At 40.0% G+C, this 19,345-nt stretch overlaps 1 protein-coding gene across 1 annotated transcript in view; it reads left to right on the plus strand.

The window, feature by feature from the left end:
• slc25a21 (solute carrier family 25 member 21) overlaps window positions 1–19,345 on the plus strand; it is an 83,719-nt gene that overhangs the window by 40,561 nt on the left and 23,813 nt on the right. The window contains exon 3 of the mRNA XM_085392508.1: window positions 14,882–14,930. Within this exon, the coding sequence (XP_085248634.1) occupies window positions 14,882–14,930 (49 nt within the window). The remainder of the gene's footprint in view (window positions 1–14,881; window positions 14,931–19,345) is intronic.

Genomic DNA, 19,345 nt, shown 5'->3' on the forward strand with positions numbered 1-19,345 from the left:
AATTTCACATCAAATTGTGATTTTAAGCTTGTCTTTTTGCTTCATCACAGTCCTGCATTGGAATCTACGCTGACATTAAAGTAAAGAGAAAAAAAATGACCGGAGTGTGAGGTAGCCAAATGCAACATGTGTGCGAGCCCACCAGCTGCCTCCACACAGAGGTAGTGGTGTTTTTCGTGTATGTTTGCTTTGGGTGGAGGGCAAGCGGGCTGGTCAGCATGGCTGTAAATCAGAGTCTTCCTGATGGAACCCTGATGGACAGGAACCTAATCTGTCCCCGGTGTGTCATTATGCGCAACCTCCCAGATAGCTACAGATCCTGCTGCTCCTCTCATCTCACCCTGGCCTCAACACACACACACACATATGCACATACACAGCATACCCATGTCCACAGTGAGTCAGTCAGGGCAGCCTTCTGGAAACCAGAGACAGTAACAGAGACACACATGTGGAACATAAACCCGTTGAGCCAGTGTCAAGAGTTCATCGTTAGCATCTGTCATAGCAAGGTCGATGCCCAAAAAGCATTTGCTGCTCTCACACCGCAGCGGCTCACTCTTGCTCCAAATGTACACAGGCCATGCAGCTAGAGCGCTGTTGCCAAACTGGCTTCAGTAATGGCTAAACATAAGCAAACTGATGGATCCTTTTAGGACATGTCAGGATCTGTCCCAAGGCCTGACTAGCGCCTACACAACGGCCCTCACACATTGACGTGAATCGGAGCCAAGGTGTCATCTGTTAGTTTTATGAGCCTTTACATAACCAAATCCAAAAGAAAATACTGTGTTTCCATTTGACACAAAAATAAAAATGGTCACTGAAATTTATGATGTTTTATCTCACTTTTTTTAAAGATTCAGTTACGTTGTAATTAAATTTACTTAAATCCTCCAAAATACTCAATAAAACAGTTGCACTTTCCTTTTTGCGATTTATTTCATTTTACGGATCGGTTTTAAACGGTGTATGTTATGTTTTGGGAAAAACTCCTTTTAATATTGTTAGTCTGGTTACTGTGTGACTTTCTCCCCCCTTTTAAAAAACAACAAACCCCCCCCCCCCCCACTACCTCTCATTCATAATTCTCTGCTGACAGTTTGGAGTTATTTCAGCTTTTCTGCCAAATGGCAGGATAAAAGCGACCACCACAAGCGTGCACGGTTCAGCTGGAGTTTGTCCAACGAGGAGATCCTGACCCCTCAATTACAGGATGATGGAGCTATTTCGTCCTTTGCGTGTTGCTGAATTTCATTAACAATTTGGCATCCACACATGTGAAATTAACTCGGTGCAGCTTTGAATTAAAGCATGTTAGCTTACATGTAAGCTCTTTTTTTTGACAGTGATTTTCATGCATGTGCATTATGTGATACTCCTGGAGTATATATTTAAAGAGGCTCCTTCTAAATGCTGCTCAGTACATGTGTGACCTTTGGTTCTGTCTGTTTCCTTCAGCAGCAAGTTTCTCACAAAGCCAGAAACCGAAGAGCCAATGCTATAATCGGAGGCCATCAGAGAGACAAAACGCGGATCTGCTCCATTGACAATGAATCTGAGACCCGGAGAATGTTTGCTTGACCTTTCTCTGCATCACTTTGGACACTGAGTCAATTCAAAAAGTCGATCCCTCATTCAGTGTCAGTGAAGCAGCGCCTCGGTTTGTCTCTTAAATGACTACATCTAGAGAGCCTGGAGTCTCATTTCCAGCTCTGAGTGGCATGTGATCATGTATGCAGTCTTGACTTAACTGTCTAAGACTGCAGGTATACTGCTGTGTTTGTTCTGGTTTATGGTGGATTTCCCTAAATTGACCTTTTTTTTTTCTTTCTTTTTTTTTTACTCCCAGCACTTTCAGTTCACACAGCACATGACAGAACCAGTTTCTCCCTTGCAAAGCCTCTCTGCATCTGGTACCCTATCTCTACATCTCGTATTTGTATATCTGTGACCTTGAAAGCACTGATAGGCTGAGGATAAGGCCTGTATCGTGATTAGGCCCAAGTATAGTTTCCCTGATGCTGGGTTAGCGACGTGGCACTGGGCCATCTGCCAAAACAAAAGCTGTCAGCGACGACCTGTCACGCTTTAAGCCAATAAGCCTGCCTGTCCACCCGCCTGTGACAATTTATTACCCCGTTTCAAATAATGTTGATAAATCATAGACAAAACACAAAGCTTTGCTCCTGATTGCATAATTACTGCATCCAACCATGGTCGTATGTAATATAATCACGGTCTCTCATCAGGCTCAAACCACCAGCGTGCATCTGGAGCTGCATTATGCAATGTTTGGAAAGAGACACAGCAAGCTTGCTGACTATATGTGTGAAGCTGTTCAGTTGGATGTCTTGTATGAGAGTCTTATATATAAAAGAGACATTTAAACAAGAACAACCTCCTCCCACTGTTTTCAAGTGCTGGAACATATTTTGACTGTGTTTAAGCAGTGATGGCTGAGTGCATTTACACTTGGTAATGGCTTCCTGCCTTTAACTCTCTCGGCTTAAGACAAGAGGGGAACCATGCGGGTACTTCCCCTTTGCTACTGCAGCGAGTCTTCTACTCCTATAGCAGCCTTGTAGCTCTTCTCTTTTTGCCCCTTATACTTTTCAGGCAGCCCAGAACAAAAAGGACAGACCACCCCGTGAGCCTTTTCACTCTCTTTCCTACTGTATCACTTCTACCATGGATAGTTTGTTGCCTGAAAGATGGTATCACTCTTCAGGAATGTCCGCTGGTTTTTCAGTCCCTGCATCATTTGCATTTATCTACCTTGCAGCCTTACCCAGTGCCCACAAAGATTGTATGTTTGGAGAACGTCCCTACCATGATGCGTCCCGAAATGTCAGCCAAAATGCGCTTTCTTCCAGGTGGCATGAAGCCTGGGTCCGCAGAAGATTTCTGCACTGGCTGTATTTTCAACCTCAAACTAGATCCTGAGCTGCAAAGTTACAACTTTGCACATGGTAGCTTTTCTAGCTTTATACGTCTCCCAGCAGCTTGCCATTATAGCACACAGGTGCTCAACAGCCTTATAACACTGAAAGTGATGGTCTTCTCTTTTTTAAAAGATGAGTCACTGGGCTTCAGCCTTAGTGTCCATCCAGCCCGCTGTAGACAGCAGCTTGTAACGGGGGGACTTCAGCATATAGACACAAGGTGTTAACAACTAATTAAAGAATTTACTGCCTCACTAAAAGTCCATTATTGGTGTTCCCTCCCAATTATTGGCTCTATTATCAGCTTTTATGGACTAAGGTGAGCTTCCGGGGGAATTTATGCTTGTTTTGGCCGAGCGGTCAGTTCTGTCTCCATTTTTTTTTAAAAACAAAGAAAAATTGATTGTCTATGACAACTGTATAGCAGATACTAAAATCTTACAGTTATTACAGTGACACAGACTACTGGTGGTTAATTTCCCATTTCCTTGATACATTAAATAGGGTCTCTACAGCTGCTTTCCTTTCTCTCAGGCAGAGTCATCTTTTGTCAATGGCCACATGTGCTTTCCACCCCCCCCCCCCCCCCCCCCCCCCCCTCTCTCTTTCTCTCACCTCTTTGTGTATTACTCCATCTCTGTCTCACATCCATCCACTAGGTGACAGTAATGACACAGCTCTCCCCTCTGGGGGTTGAAGATGGGATGAGGTGTGATTTTTATTTACAAAACGTGAATTTTCTAAGAACTATAGGTTACAGCCAGAGAAGTGATGTTATAGCGACGCGGTGACGTGGCGGTGAAGTTAATGCTGGCAGTGCACGTGGTGAAAACTCCACTTACTACCCATTTACCATTCTGCTCCACATCACTCAGCAGCATATAAAGACTCGGCATAATGGCCCATGTGCTGTGTATCTGTACAATTTCATAAAAATACTAGAGGTTGTTATTTTAGCTGTGAAATTGTAGTCAGCAGCGACTTTTTTTATTCTCGTCTAGGAAGTAGTCGTGATGTTTTTCCCAGCACCACTGCATCTAGTCAGCCCTAGCAAACCCCCTCGGTGCCACTTTGCATCTCAAATCAGAGCAAAACCCCAGTAGTTTCAATCCTATTTGTCTTACATCGCATAACCTTGAAGCCTTATCATTTGAGCGTCCAACTAACCAAGCTAAAGTTTCATATGAACTGACTTTGAACTCACTATTATATATGTATTTTTATATGTATGAAAATGTGTGAGGACATTTCAAACATTAATAGAGTTAAAAATATTCTGAATCCCAAAATATGTGGTCATATTATTAACCCAACTTTTTTTGGTGTAAATATTAAGCCATGCAGAAGAAGCTAGATATATGCAACTATAAAATTGTTGCTAATTAAATGTGTTTTATTGTCATCGCTTACTCAAAATTCAGCCATGAAGTGATCTATTTAAGCTATATCATTATATATAGATTTTCTCAGCATAATTTTTAGCTCCTGGCCAAAGTCAGTGGAGCAGGTGACAAAATTTTAAGCTTTGTAACTGGCTAAATTGATATATTGCAGTCAAGTGAAATTCTCCCTTATTTGCACTTTTAAGGAAACTTTCCGATGCAGCTGCTCCTCTTTTGCATAGATGGTTGAAGTGCCGATCTGATTGGCAGCGCACAAGTTGATTCAGGTGCAGTCATTGGTGTCTGGTGTCATACATTTTTGATCCAATCATCCTTGGTAATTCCACCGAATTTGTGCCAAACTAGTGACTCATGTCTTTTGCCCACTTATCTGCAAATGAAGCACAACTGCCAGTTAAGCCAATTGGCTTTGATAGGGGTTGTTTTCTAACAGACAAAAGCAGAGAAGTGTGTGCGAGAGTACAGCTTTTTAAAGGTATTATACCGGAGGGTGAAAATTATGCAACAATTTTTGTAAAAGCAGAAGTTCATGTGGTGTGTGTGTAGGTGTGTCTTATATAACAAAGGGTCAGGTTTTATCTTCAGTGATGGAGAACAATTACTCTGCTGTAAGACTAGTACTGAGGAAAGCCATTGATATCCAAAGATGCTTTTAACAAAGAGCGTTATTTCTAGCCATTGTTGCCATCTCAGGTATGAGGGATGTAGTTTGTTACTGTGTTCAGCAATAATACTTTTTTCATTTATCAACAAACAAGGATAATTATTCTCTAAATGATTAACTCAATAAATGCAATATTTGCTGTTTCTTAAGATGAATGTACACCATCCACGCACAGTTCTGCGCCCTTCCAGTTAATTTCCGCTTTTTTCCACACTGTCAACATGCTCTCATTAGCTGATGCCATTAAAATAATTCAGTTCAAAGAAATGATTTAAACCCTGCACATAAATACTCCTAATTTTAATTTCTGTCACAAGTTTTGGTTTATATTTTGATTTCTCTGCTTACTTTCTAGCTAGTTTTCACTCCTTCCCCACGGCACAGTTGGTAATTGTGTAGTGTGTACTGTGAAGCTGGCCTGTCATAGCTCGTAGTCCATTTGTTATAGTGACAGTCTATATATCAGGCTTTTTAGATTAGAGAAAATACTCAAAAGTCATTCCACCTAACGTATGAGAACATCAGAGGTACCCCCAGGGGAACAAGTATAAGCTAAGAATCAATTTGCTCTTCAACACTTCGGTAGCAGTGCTTACTGCTCATTTTCTTCTCCAGTGTCATTACATGGCAGAGGAGAGTTGTGTAATAGTGTAATTATTTAACATGTGCAGACTAGAACAATGTGGGGTGATGACCACAAAATAATGTCTAAAGGCTGACATAATGTGCACTAAACAAGCTTAGCACCTCGTATACACACATGCCAGCCTGCATAATGGCTGAAAGAGTTGTTTTTAAAAACAGAGGACATTTGACAACAGCAGTCAAATATTTTGATCCAGAGAGTCATTTCAGGGCTATATCAGTTTCAGTGTGCAAATCCACTGTAGCATAAACTTAATGCAGAAAATAAACATCTCAGTTTCTTTGTTATTGTCTGAAGTCATGATGGTAGAGAGGAGTTTGTGGAGGGGGACGAGCTGTTTATGTTTTTGCACTGTTTTGGTTACCTGTAATCTCTCTCTATCAAGGCTCTGTGTAGATGGTGTGAAAGTGAAATCTCTTAATGCTGTAGTTCCTTTTTTTAAAGACATGTCTTACGTCTAAATAATATTGTCACAAATTAATTTATATATAATATTATAATACATAGTAATAAAATCAACTGGTACCAACAGTCAAGAAGCATGCACTTTGTTTCCTGGCCAGATCTGACCTGTAGGCTTAATCTGAGGTTTCGCACCAGCAGGTTATTTTTAGGGAAAGTACACAAAGTGGATGTGTAAAGAGATGTGAAAATAATTATTAATGTTTTCAAGCGAAAACATTTGATGAGCCTCGGACATATAATTTGAGTTAAAAATTACATGGTTTTCACCTGCTGATTTGGCAGATGTTACACTGGGCTTGTAGAGGCAGTTGAATGAAATGGGTGGCTGCAAAGCCTCCGGAAATAAAAACATATCCTTAAGACGTTTGTGTCTGTCATACATAATGGTGGAAGTTCAAATCCCGGTATTTCTTTTATTAAATATTTGCGTGAATTAAACCTAATTCTTTGCCTAGAAAAATCTAAACACGTATATAATATATATATAATAAAATATCCCCTCTGTCGTCATTCCTTTAATTTAGCAAGATGGTACAATGACTGATACCCAGATTTTAAGGATCGTAGTGAAGTAGCAAGGAAACGTATTAACAATGTTGCCCGTGCTACGCTTACCGCTTATTTTTAATAAAATGACAGCTTTGTTTGGAGATTATATTTAACCATATTTTATATTTTACATATAAAAATATTCAGTGCATTTACATTTGACTTACTGTGCCTTTTAATTTTTTTTAATGACATGTATGAATCATCTGTATACGTAAAACAGCTTTTTTGAATCTTAAATTTGCTCAGGAACTTTTAAGTTTAAGAGGAACTGTAGTTGTTAGTGGCTCTGTTGTCAATTGTATTGTCATTTTTCAATTGAGTTTGTGTTACAAATACTGATCTATACTTCCGGCAGCTACTTGTCTCTCCTTTTTGACGGAAATAAAAGTCTCAGTATGTTAAAAATGTAACAAACAAAGAATAAAATAATGTATGTTTAATGGTATGAGAAACAAGTATAACATAGTCAAATGTTTTTAATTTTTTTAGTACTGCTGTTGGAGCGTTTTATCTCGTGACCTGTCACAACCCACAGGTTGGGGAACAACTGGTTTCCTGTGGACAATGTAGCAGCTCAAACCTCCTGAAGGGTTTATAGTTGCATGTTGCGCTCATATTTGTAGAGCCATACTTCACACCCTCTAACCTTTGTTAGAGGATTACAGAGTTTATTTAGATGGTGACAGGTGTCCTGCAGGAGTTGGAGAAAATTTGCTTAAAAAGCAATCCTCATGAAAGAAATCACCCTGAGAGGACACGGAGCACTTCCTGTCAAACATCAGTTACACCAGGTTTTGCATCCATTTTGTACCCTTTTCTTCTCCGCCTGATAGCTACTTCCGCCTTCACGGTGTAGCTATTTGCATCGTATTGTTTTTCCTACAGATGGCCATGTAGAGAAAAAAGAAAAGATGTCACCACAGGTTTTAAGAAACCAGTGACAGTAATGAAGGATGCAGGCTCTCACACTGACACTGATATCTATCGTTTGTCTGTCAGGGCAGACAGCTCAGGTTGACCCAGTCAGCTGCACATGCACCTGACTCACCTTTACACTTCCATCAATATCACAGAGTTCATCTCAAGTTTGACAGACAGAGGCAGAGTCATGCTTTCCCTGTGCATAGCCAGTGGGGGAAATATGCCATGACTTCCAAGATAAATCTAAACTGGAGACAGCACACTTATGGAATAACCAATATATCATTTACAAATGTAATATTCTAGTCAGCATATTCCATGATAAATGCAATCTTTGTTTGTTTCCTCCTACCATTTATTAAGGCCAGAAAACAGAAAAATAAATAAATAAAATAAGGAGCTGTTTGATTTGATGGAAATTGCTCAACTGTTACACAAAAAGGCGGCAGTATAAGGTGAAGGGAAAGGATTCTTTTTTTTCACTCACTTCTTGCCAACTCGTGCATTTATGGCTTCTGACCTGCAAACAGGGCATGCCAAGGCTCTGCAGGAGACAGGAAATGTGTCATTTGTTATTAAGAACTTATTTATTTTAACATAGAAGAGGAATTGCATAAAAATTATCTGGGATGGTGAAACTCTGAATGTGTTCTTAAAGATTTGAAAAGTAATTTGAAGTGTTTACAAGCATTGTAATTCCCAGTTTTGCCCTTTTTAATTCCACCGCACTGCAACATGGAAGATACTTTATGTCTATAAATGTATGTAACAGTTTGTTTGTCTTACAAAGGAGAGAAATGACTTAATTCTAGTTTTAACATCCTGAACCTTTTAGATCCAATATTTTAGCTTCAATGGCTTAACTTTGGTGAGAATATCCACAGTGTGTGCCTTATGATGTAGTAGACATCTCAGACCCAGAGAAAGTGTGAATGCCTGCACTTCATGTCAGAGCCCCCGGGGGGTAAAAAAAAAAAAAAATCCCCCACTGTCACTAGAGATGACCCTGCTTGTTTTTCTAAGCACCCTTTGAGCTTTTTCAAGTGTAGAATTAGGGAGTGTTTGGGGACTTAACTGGGAAGCTTCTGCACTCCCACAACAGGAAGCATGATTGGTGATATTTGTGATTAATAGCTCATAATAGCCCTGTCTATCTCTCTCTGTCTTTCTCTCAGGCTCACTCTCTCGGCTTTCTTTTTCCACATGTACTAAGCTTTCTTTTAAATAAATAAATTCATATGCAGTAAGTTTCTCCATATATGATTTAGATGACCCATTCCTAGAAGAAAAAGTCACTAAGATTCCTTATTCATCATTCCTTTAGATAATGAAGAAATGCTTTTTGGCTACTTTAGTTACCTCTCTTTTTAATTATCTGTAATATACAGGTTTATTTTCTAGAAAGGCATTTCACTTTCTCCCCGTGGCATCATTATACACTTATGACAGATAGCTTGTGCTATGATTGGGTGAAAATGGTTTATACTCCATTTCAGTTTTAATGTGATCAGTTTGGAACCATTACACCAGCTGTTTTCTGTGAAAACACCTTTGGCTCAAGGGCTGTATTTCAGTACTATGGTTTGCCTTACTTGGTAGTAACTAAAGTTTAATGGCTTGACCGAAACAGGGAGACCCCATGTTATTTGGGCACTTTTATGTCACATTTATATCATGCACTTCCTCGATTTGTCTTGTTTTTTTTATTTTATTTTTCACATATATACGTATATATGTGTGTGTGTGTGTGTGTGTGTGCGTGTGCGTGTGTGTGTGTGTGTATTGGGTTTTGTTTTGTTAAATAGCACGAAAGTGAAGATGCAGCCAAAATAAACCGTGACTTACTTATCTGGTGATTCCCATGAGTTCATCATCTCTACCGCTGCATTTTTTAATTTATCTGATCGCAAAAACATTCTTCTTTCATTTGTCCCTTTGTCCCTTCTTTCTGCTTTAAAAGAGCTTAAAATTAAGTTGATTTTCTAAATCAGCGTGCCCAGCCTCGCTGCTGATGGATATCATGTTAGCTTTGTGACTGCAGTGGAGCAACACCTTGCAGGGTTTGTTTAGCATTCCAGGTCCGATGTGTTTTGAAAGGTATTAATGGAGGACATGGAGGCATGAGATATTTCCTGCAGGTTCAGTCAGGTGCCCTTGTTAAAACTCGAGTCGGCCTGCAAGGTGACGCTTTGTCATTATGACACTCATGCTTCTTGTCACGCCTTGAAACCACAGAGCAAGCTGCGATTTTCTGCTCTGGCTCTCAATGAACCAAGTAATACGTTGGTTTTGGAAAACAATTAGCAATGTTGGATCGGTTTTAAAATGCATTAGAAAAAAATTCACTAAGCTGTTTATCTGTCACCTTTTTTTTAATCTCTTCGTGCTCTTCATGATATTTCACTAACAAAGTGTACATAATTTTGACATCTTTACAACTTTCAAAGTGTCAGTATTTTATAGAATTAATTAAAATAAGTTATTATTAAATTTAAATAATTAATATATTATAAATATTGTTAAGAAAGTAGTGTTTAAGCCATTGTTTGAGATTATAGCATTCATTGGGTCAAGTAAGCATGAGAAATAACCAGCTAGTTTGTCTTTCAAGTATTAGCCAATTAAACAAGGAAAATCTTGCTTCCAAGCAGTGACCTTCTCCTTGTGGTTGCTGGGAATTACAGTCATTCAATGTGTGTCTTGGCAAGATGGATGACACCTGCACCCATTGAGCAATCATTCCCTGGTGCGCTATTGTTGTTCTTTCTCACTTTTGCGTGGGAGCAAACTGTATGCATTCCCATGCCAAAACCAATGAAGATAATCATCTCATCTGTGTGATGTATGATCTTCTTTCTTTGGACAAGTTATCAGACGACCTGGAATGTCTGAATACCCGTGTTACCAGTGAAGCTACTTGTTGGTTCTGCTCCAAAGAGTCACTGCACTGTGTAGGAAAAAAAAGATTGACTGTGGTGTGATGCAGCAGTTTTTAACACCGATCCTCATTGTTTTTCAGACATGTGGTGAATGTGAGAGCCAAAATAAAAGCTCTTTTTCACCACTCTGCATTGGCGATGGGCATAAAATTCACCTAATGTTGTGCCCAGCTCTTTTGTTTCCACTGCTCAGTTCACCTTCACACTGCATCTTAGCCTTGAATGCATGTGTCTGAAATACAAGTGTGGCGGCGTATATTTAAGTGTCTCTAAATGGCTGCGCTCCAGACACTCCTTTGCCATTAGCGCGTGCGCCTCCGCGTGTGTATGTGTGTCTGCAATGTGCTGTCAGTACTATTGTGTATCAGAAATAAAAGAACCTTTAAATAATGGAATTTTCTAATATGCAACTCACTGATGCATGGCAAAGCCATAAACATCAACCAGATGGTGGGTCACTGTAATATTAGGCTCCTCCTTGCAGCTGGAGGAGGGAAGCAATTGCAGAAAGAGTTGCAGCCAAACTCTGGCTAAATATAAGAAAAGTTCAGTAGTATCATCCCTTTAGTGCGTCCTCAGCATGCTCGGTGACTGCATCAGAGACTGTTGAGTGTGAAGTGCTCTCGAGAGTGTGTGGGTTCACTATGGCCGCACTGTATGATTAAAAAGCATTTTGCACTGGCAGTTGGAACAGAAAGGCAGGATACACTGGGGCACAGCGGTGTGAGAATGTCGAGGAAATTACATACTTGGTTTTTTACACAGAGACAGTTTGATGAAGTGTTTCCATTGGACATTAGCAGGAAAAAAATGAGCTGTCTAACATAATTGTTTGGAATTAATTGCTTCTCTGAAAATAGTCTCTATAAATCAGAATTTATTGCAGCAACAACTTGCATCTTTTGTGGACCTGTCATCACTTATGTAATTGCTGTGCCCTTTCTCGCAGTGTATTCTTTGTACTTTGAGTGAGAGGACACGCCACATCATTGTTCTGTTTTTATTCCACCTAGTTTTCCCAAAATGCAAATATGTTATCAAAATAATCACAAATTGGTTGCATACAACTACTGTAGCTGCTGTTTACAGGTTTTTTGACAAATAGAAAACTTCAGTGTGATTATATGTGCTAATATAAAATTGATTTCTAATACAAATGAATCGATTTTTCAGCACTGCTGGAAATCACTATGGAGTGTCTTATAAATAAACTGCTGTGTGAGTGAGATGTCATGTAGAGGTCAGTTTAGGATTATGGCCACAAACTTTATTTTTTTTCTTCAAGTCCACACAGCCTGTCAGTTCATCTGCCATCAACTCTTCTTCAGATGTCCTGTTTGCAAGGGTGTTAGACAAATACTCAGACAAACACAGCTGAGTTTTGCATTAGTGCTTGTCATCACTTAATCGTTTTGCAACTGCCATCTTGGAGGAACAAAGCAGCATACATTGCTAACTGACACGCTGTGGTCCATAATGCACTTAGACTTACATAATGATACCCTGAGAAGTGAAACACACCTCATGAATTGCTGTACCTAAATTGCATACTGTGGCAGACCTGTCAGTTGGTAAAGAGTATCTACTTATACTGGTTTGGTTATAATTATGTATCCTTTAGGCCCAGTTTCCCATACATAGATTAAACCTAGTCCTAAATCAAAAGTTGTTTTTCAGTAGGGATTAGATTTTTCTGTTAGTCTAGGGTTACATTTAATCCATGTATGGGAAACTGGATGACAGATTTCCTGTAATCTGAGGTTGAAAAACTAAAGTAATCATTTTAGTAAAGTATTCAGATGTGCACAGATAGTCACACCATAGTGTAATGGTTTACACGTCCCTTTGGAGGAGACACACATCTCCTGTGGGGTTGCATCAGGAACAGCATGTGGGGGAAAATCTGCCAAATGAAATGTGCCGAGCCGCCTGCTGTGTCGACTTCTTGTGAATAAGTCAACGGCCAAAAGAAGCATCTTCGTCTTTTTCTCTATTTAGATACGCACAGATGCAAAATGTATTCCATGGTTTTAAAAGAATGTAAATAATAGATTACTAATAGATTTTCTGCTCTGTTGTTTTCAGTGTAATTTCGGGTTTGTTTTAATCTCTGCTCATTCTACAACCTAGAGACACGGGCTTTTATTTAGCCATAAAAATGTAGTAGCACCTTTTGTTATGATACAAGTAGTAATGGCTAACTCATATTTCATTTCCACATCAATTCACGAAAATACGTTTTGCATTTTCCCTCCATTACACTTAATGCGGGAGCAATCCTGCTCTGCTGACTATGGCGTGGTGTTGGACCTATTTTACATGCGACTCCTGCTTTACTTTTAACTTAGATCACACAGAGGCTCACAATGAGTTGGGGAGAGTTGTATGTCTTTATCTTTGTTTGCCTTCCTCACAAGTGTCCACTGTTTGAAGAAGTTGTCTCTTTTTCCCCTTTGCACTTCCTCCTCTAGTCAAGTCAAGTCAAGTTTATTTATAAAGCACATTTAAAAACAACCAAGGCTGACCAAAGTGCTGAACAATAAAATACAATCACCTTGAGCATGTTCAGTCACTTCCCAGAAAGTGCACAGGCTGATCGAGCAAACAGGCAGGTTTGGTTTCATCATGTAATCTGATTACCCGTTGAAAGATTTGACGTGCCTCGTCTTCACATCAGGCCTATTAATAGAGAAGACAGAAAACAATCTGTCCAATGGACGGTTGCATTTACCTCTCCAGCGCAGTGTCATTAAGAACCAAAGTCAGGTCAACTGAGCCGTAACAGATGGAATTTTGTTTGACTCTCTGCCACTGGCAACTTGGTTCAGTGCTTCTTAGTTCTCCCATTCGTACATTAAGATGCAACTGTAGACAAAGTAATTTTTACTGTGGTATTTCACTTGATAATTACTTCCCTGGAAAAACCCCAGAAGACACACGCTTTTATAGACAATATGTTTAATTGAGCAAATTAGAAAGGCCCCATATTGCACAGCAGCTGTGTACACACACAGTGGAATCTGCAAGGGAAGCCCTCAGAGCCCCAGTAAAGGGATGCAGTGAGAATCGCCAGTTCAAAAAAAAAAATCCTGATTGAGTCAGAGAGCCTCCGTGCCAAAGCAGTGGCTTTTCAACACAGATGCACATAGTTAGCATGTGTGTGAAACCTCAGAGCCTTTCAATGATCACCCGGCTGCATTGATTCTGCTGGCATATTGCTGATGTACTGGGTTTGCACGGGTGATATAGTCGGTGGCTTCAGCACTCAGAGGGTTTTTGGACAGAAAAAGAAGTCTTGCCGGATCTCTCATTCAGACCAATGCATAAAAAACTGAGAATTACTGAAGTAGCTGCTGTTTCCAAAAGGCAGAGTGATAATCAGAGTGCTGATGAGGTTCTTATGTAAAGTTGCTTGGACTTGCATGGGTTGCACCTCAAAACCATTTGGTAGAAACATGAAAAAATGTAATTTTTACAGAACTTTCCAATTTAAATGGGTTTAAAATGAAAGCGAAACATATCACATGAACGAACATTCACTGTTTTTCCCCAGTTAGACGTTAAACAAGCTTCTTATCAGATTGTTTACAGGGTGACTGTCACACACACTGTGTTGCTATCTGATGGTCACAGAGATTTCGCATACATCTACAAGTTCACATGATCTATGTGGAAGATTTGATTGGCTCACAGCACTGATGTGATTTACAAAAACAGAAGACTGACAAAAAAGTCATAACAAAAAAATAGACTGATAAACGTTTGTCACGTTATCACTGTTTGTAGATTATTTATTATTTTATTCACATTTAGTTATGTTTTACTAAAATCTCTAAAAAAAAATTGTGTGCATGGGTTGACTGTGCCAAACCTAAATATGCTCAGTTTAGACTAAGTAGCAATTGCTGAGCATTTGGAAAGCCAACTTGAAACTATAGAGACTCAAACTCATAATTTTCAATTACTCTCATTTCTGACAAACGTATGCTGCCAATGAATCTTTCTTCAACATACTTAATGCTGTCTTAACCATCAGAAATGTCTGGTTTCTGTTTGTAGTCCAGTTGTATTGACCAGTCATGTTTGAGCAAGCTTTGGTTTCATGCTGGTAAACAGTCTGTGCAGAACGCAGAAGGAGTGCATTTGCAGAAATACAATCTTGAAACCGTTGGAAATCATCCAGTGACTGATAAAAAATGCTTTTCATTTATCTTCATTCGTAAGCAGTCATCAGTGCAGTGAACAAAAACGAAAGCAAGGAAAATAGAGACCGAATTACCTATTCTTTTTAAAGTGACTAATCTTGACTGTTCTTTTTTTTTTTTTTTTTTTTTTACTTTTTTTAGGTCTGGTAGAGATCTGCTTGATGCATCCCCTCGATGTGGTGAAGACGAGGTGAGCCACATTTTCAAAATAAAAAATTCCTGCAATACCTTTACCAAATGGCTACTTACAAGGACGCCATTTCAGTCCACATCTGCCTTGAATCTTCTTGGTGGGCATTTGCGTCTATGCTGTGAAGTTCCGAGCATACCAGGTCCCCCAGCTCAGCATGCCAAGCCAGTTCTGCAATCCACATTTAAGCAGGCCAAGACAAATGCCAAGAGCCTCAGACGTTTTGTGGAAAATGAAATGCATCATTTACCCATTTATTCCTCACACAATGTTAAGGTTAGATGTTTTCTGTTTTTAAGTCACTCTTCTTTTTTTTGCCTCGTTACCTTATTTAAAAAAAAGGCCCAGACCTTTTCTTTCTGAGACTTGCAGAATAAAGCCCATGTCACCGAATCTGTTTGCAGTGTTTTAATGCCTTGTTTCCGTTACCATCTCCTGTTTGTGTGTTATGCAAGAGCGGCAGCAGTCACGAGCTGCAGAGTGATCAGGAGCCTCACACCACAGCGTCTCAGCCAGCCATAAACAGGTCGTGGGCTACTACTAAAGCTTTATAGGCTTTCACAGGCCCAGCCAAGACCCCTGGCTTCGTTCTGGGCCCCCCTACCCCCATTCACTACTTGTCCGTAAATTGTGCAGCTTTTTCTGTCATTTACGGCTGCAGTTTCTTGGTAAATAAATTGCTCGGCGTGCCTTTTAAAAAAGTGAGATGGTTGCACTTTAAAGGCAGTGCCACCACCAGAACACAGAAAAGGAAGCACGGGGGATAAAAGCCAGGGGTGAGCGGTGTTGTATTAGTCGATATTCGATACTTTGAAGGCATACCGTGTGATTTATGGTCATGTGTGGAAGCTATTGGGGTTTATTACAGGTAAGTCTTGAGCGCTGCCTGTCCATCCTCACACAGGGTCAGGGTTAAAAGTGCACTCACTATTTGCTTTGTAATGCTCTTCCTTAAAAAGTGGTAAAAGCTGCACTAAAACTGGACAGGTTTATCTGTTTGTTTTCTGTTTGTGTCGCCATGTGTTGACGTTGATAGGCAGATTTTGGCTGGGAATTGGTCAGTGTAATCTGATTCCTTTCTGTCTTAAATAGGGGATTTTTAAAAATTAATTTAAATCACCACTATAATCAGTATATGAATTTATAAACAACAGGTAGTTGCTGTTTATTTGGCGTGATAATTACACACACAGCTTGTATCTTTGCCGTACACATACAATGCCATGTATGTGTAAATATGCATTCACACTGTACATGTTCACACATGTTCTAACACTTAGTATCTACACATGAATTCATAAACCAAGCATTACATACCAGCTAATTGGGAAACTGAGGGAGCTGAAATCTATTAGCAGGAACCTTGGAGCCGAGACGCAGACACACCTCCACTGGGTTTCTCTCGCTCTCTGTGTCTCTCCCTCTCTCTCTCAGGCATGGCTCTTATTAGGCACTGGCTCCTGCTTTATTGTCCACCGGTCCAAATTGAACAGCAACTGGTGTAAATTTACTTTTTTCCACCAACACAGAATCAAAGGAGCTTTTTTTTCTTCCTTTTTTTCTTTCTCCCTTTTTCTTTCTTTTGTAGTAAACCCGCCCTAATGTGTACCTGCCGTGGAGTTGATGTTTACCTGTATTGCGAATGAGGATTTGGCTTTCTCCTCTTTCACAGGGACGGGGGGAGCGAACTGCAGATTTAGGACTAACATCAGCAGTTTGCTTCTCCACCAGTAGCCAAATACTGCTGTTATGAATCAACAAAATGTAATGTCACGGACCATTTGGCAGCTTTTACTCGTCCAAGATGACTGATTTGGTAGATAAAGAAATAGCTAGACAATGTAATAGCTCTACATATCTATTAAAGCACTTTTGAGTAATGATAGCCAGCATTTCATTAAAGCACATTCGACATTGCTTTAAATATGGGCAAAAGTAAAAGTCTTGTCAGATGACTCACAGTGTGTATTTTTGCCTTTGTTGCTGCACTTTAACTCTCTGTGGTGTGTTTACTGACCAGTCAAGCCATGACTCCTGTTACTCACCTTTGCTAACAAGTACACCTATCTTACATCTGAGGGACTCCTGCTGAGCCCACCTGCCATCAGTTTGACTTACAACCGCTTTCATCGTTAAAAGAGAGTTAAACATACAGTTTCTTGGGCACAAGACAGCATTTTATATTTTTGTGCAGCAAATGAATCAGTAGAGGTTATGTCTTGATAAAAAAAATTCTTAACTGCAAAGTGAATTTAGTGTGAATTGCCCTTTTGGTAATATAATGCACATTTCTGTTAATTGTCATACAATTTCAGATAATTTAATTTAAAATATACCACTCAGAGGTTTTGACTTTTCTTATATTGTGCACTCCTCTGGATAATAAAAAGCCTCAGATATAAATAAAGCATACTTCGCACAAAGCAAAGTTAATTGCCCTTGACCCTGATACTCCCGTCATGGACATGGGCAGGAATGTGGAGGTGAAGAAGGGGGGGGGGGGGGGGTGATACGACATGGGAAGGGGAGGGCAGTCATCACTCTAGCCGAGAGAGACAGTGGGACCGGAGTTACAGCTTTTCATTAACCTGGAAACCACCTAGTTACATGGTTCATGGGCTGTTCTCAGCTCACTTGGAGGTAACAAAGGGTGTCGGGCGGCACTTTCTGTAGGGGGGCTGTGCGCTCGGGGCACCCCATCTGAATCTGATCAGGTTCCCCCTCTCATTAGAGAGTCTCAATGAGCCCGCATTTCCCTTCATGTTGAGATCCTGTTACATGGAGCTCCACCCTTATAAACATGCATGCGCAAACATACTCACACACACATCTGAAACAGCTTCCCATCAACCCTTATGCTGTGCTTCCTTCCAGAGAATGAAACCACACCTTCCTCATGTCTGTGTCTGCCTAAGCAGCTTGTGTCACAGGGAAGCTATTTTTGCTTCTACAGTGCATACATGATCGGATGTGTTTGTTTTAATAAGGCCCCATATTTTTTAAGCAATCGCTCTGACGGAGCCACTCCTTCTTTCTATCTTGTCGCCCTCTGCACCAATTCTGCCTTTTTGCCATTCTAGTTTTTTGTATCCTCTCCTTACGTATTCCTTGTTTGTTCCTCTAAGTCTCTTTCTTTGTCCTCTAACTGCGCTTCATTCAACTTTTTAACCTTTTAAATACAAACGCTTTCTCGTGTTTTTGCATTCTTCTGTGGTTTCAGTTTTTCAGCAAACGTCTCAGTTAACCTGTTGTTGTTTAACCACTATGGTTGTTAATATAAACCTTATTACATAACTACTTCATCAATATCATGTGGAATCTATTGTTTAAACTTGCATCTTTTCTTCTGAATTTGTAGTTAGTTGAGCGATTATATAATGTTTTGTTTTAGATCCCTGTTGTACATGTTTAGAAGATTTGTATTGAATTGTGCAATTCTGTAAATTGTGTTGTATGACATGGCTGTCACTGCAACCCACTAAGCCTGCCAGTAGCTTGTTTCAAGCCTGATTAGAAAAACCTGGTACTAGCCCTCAATTGGGGCAGTATCCATGGAAACACTACCTTCATTTGGTCACAGCACGCATGAAACTTGCTGAGCTTGAAAGTGCTCTTTGATGAGGGCTTTGACAGATGACATCCAGGCTTTTTGGGCAACATGTGACAGCACTAAGGATAGTGAGAGGTTTCAGGCCTCCTCCCTCCACGTCTGTTTGCCCCCAACTGTTTGGTGAACCCCTGTGCACTTAAGGAGGAATCCCTGACACAACCCTCAAACAGCAGGGCACAAAGCAGTAGCAGTCTGATAGCTGATCTTTCCTTGTAAAGGAAAGGCAGGTCAGCGGTAGTCAAGCTGGCTTCTAATCCCCCCCAGCGCTCTCAGTCCGCAGGGCAAGGCTTCGCTCAACATGTAAAGCTAGACACATGCCGGGCGAATGCAGGATAAACTCAACTTAGTCAGTGCATTGCTTGAGTGAGTTAGTTGTGAGTCCAGTTCAAAAGGCAGAGAGCAATTCTTTTCATGGGCAGAGCAGAACTGCATATTTGGCAGGACTACAATATGAATAGTCATAGCCTAGTCACGCTCGCTTGCATTTCTCAATGGTGAAAAATGCAGTTCAACATAAGTGTTTGTAATATGGTTCATTAGACTGTTGTACTTACCAAGTCTGCCATCCTAATAACACACTATGAATAATTATTTATATGATTATGTTGATTATTTTTACTCATATTGAGCATAGCACAGGTTGAGGCAATCCTCAAAGTCAAGCTAAGCTAGCAATCATAGTTCATCTGGTATTGTAGAATAGTATTACTAATGCTAATAATAACTAATGCTATTCTGTATACTCAAATGGCAGTGGTAAAAATGGTAAATGGCCTGTATTTGTATAGTGCTTTACTAGTCCCTA

Source organism: Rhamphochromis longiceps, linkage group LG19 (assembly GCF_057381845.1).
Source record: "Rhamphochromis longiceps isolate RC_006_pf linkage group LG19, R_longiceps_female_GT1.1, whole genome shotgun sequence".
Classification (NCBI taxonomy): domain Eukaryota; kingdom Metazoa; phylum Chordata; class Actinopteri; order Cichliformes; family Cichlidae; genus Rhamphochromis; species Rhamphochromis longiceps.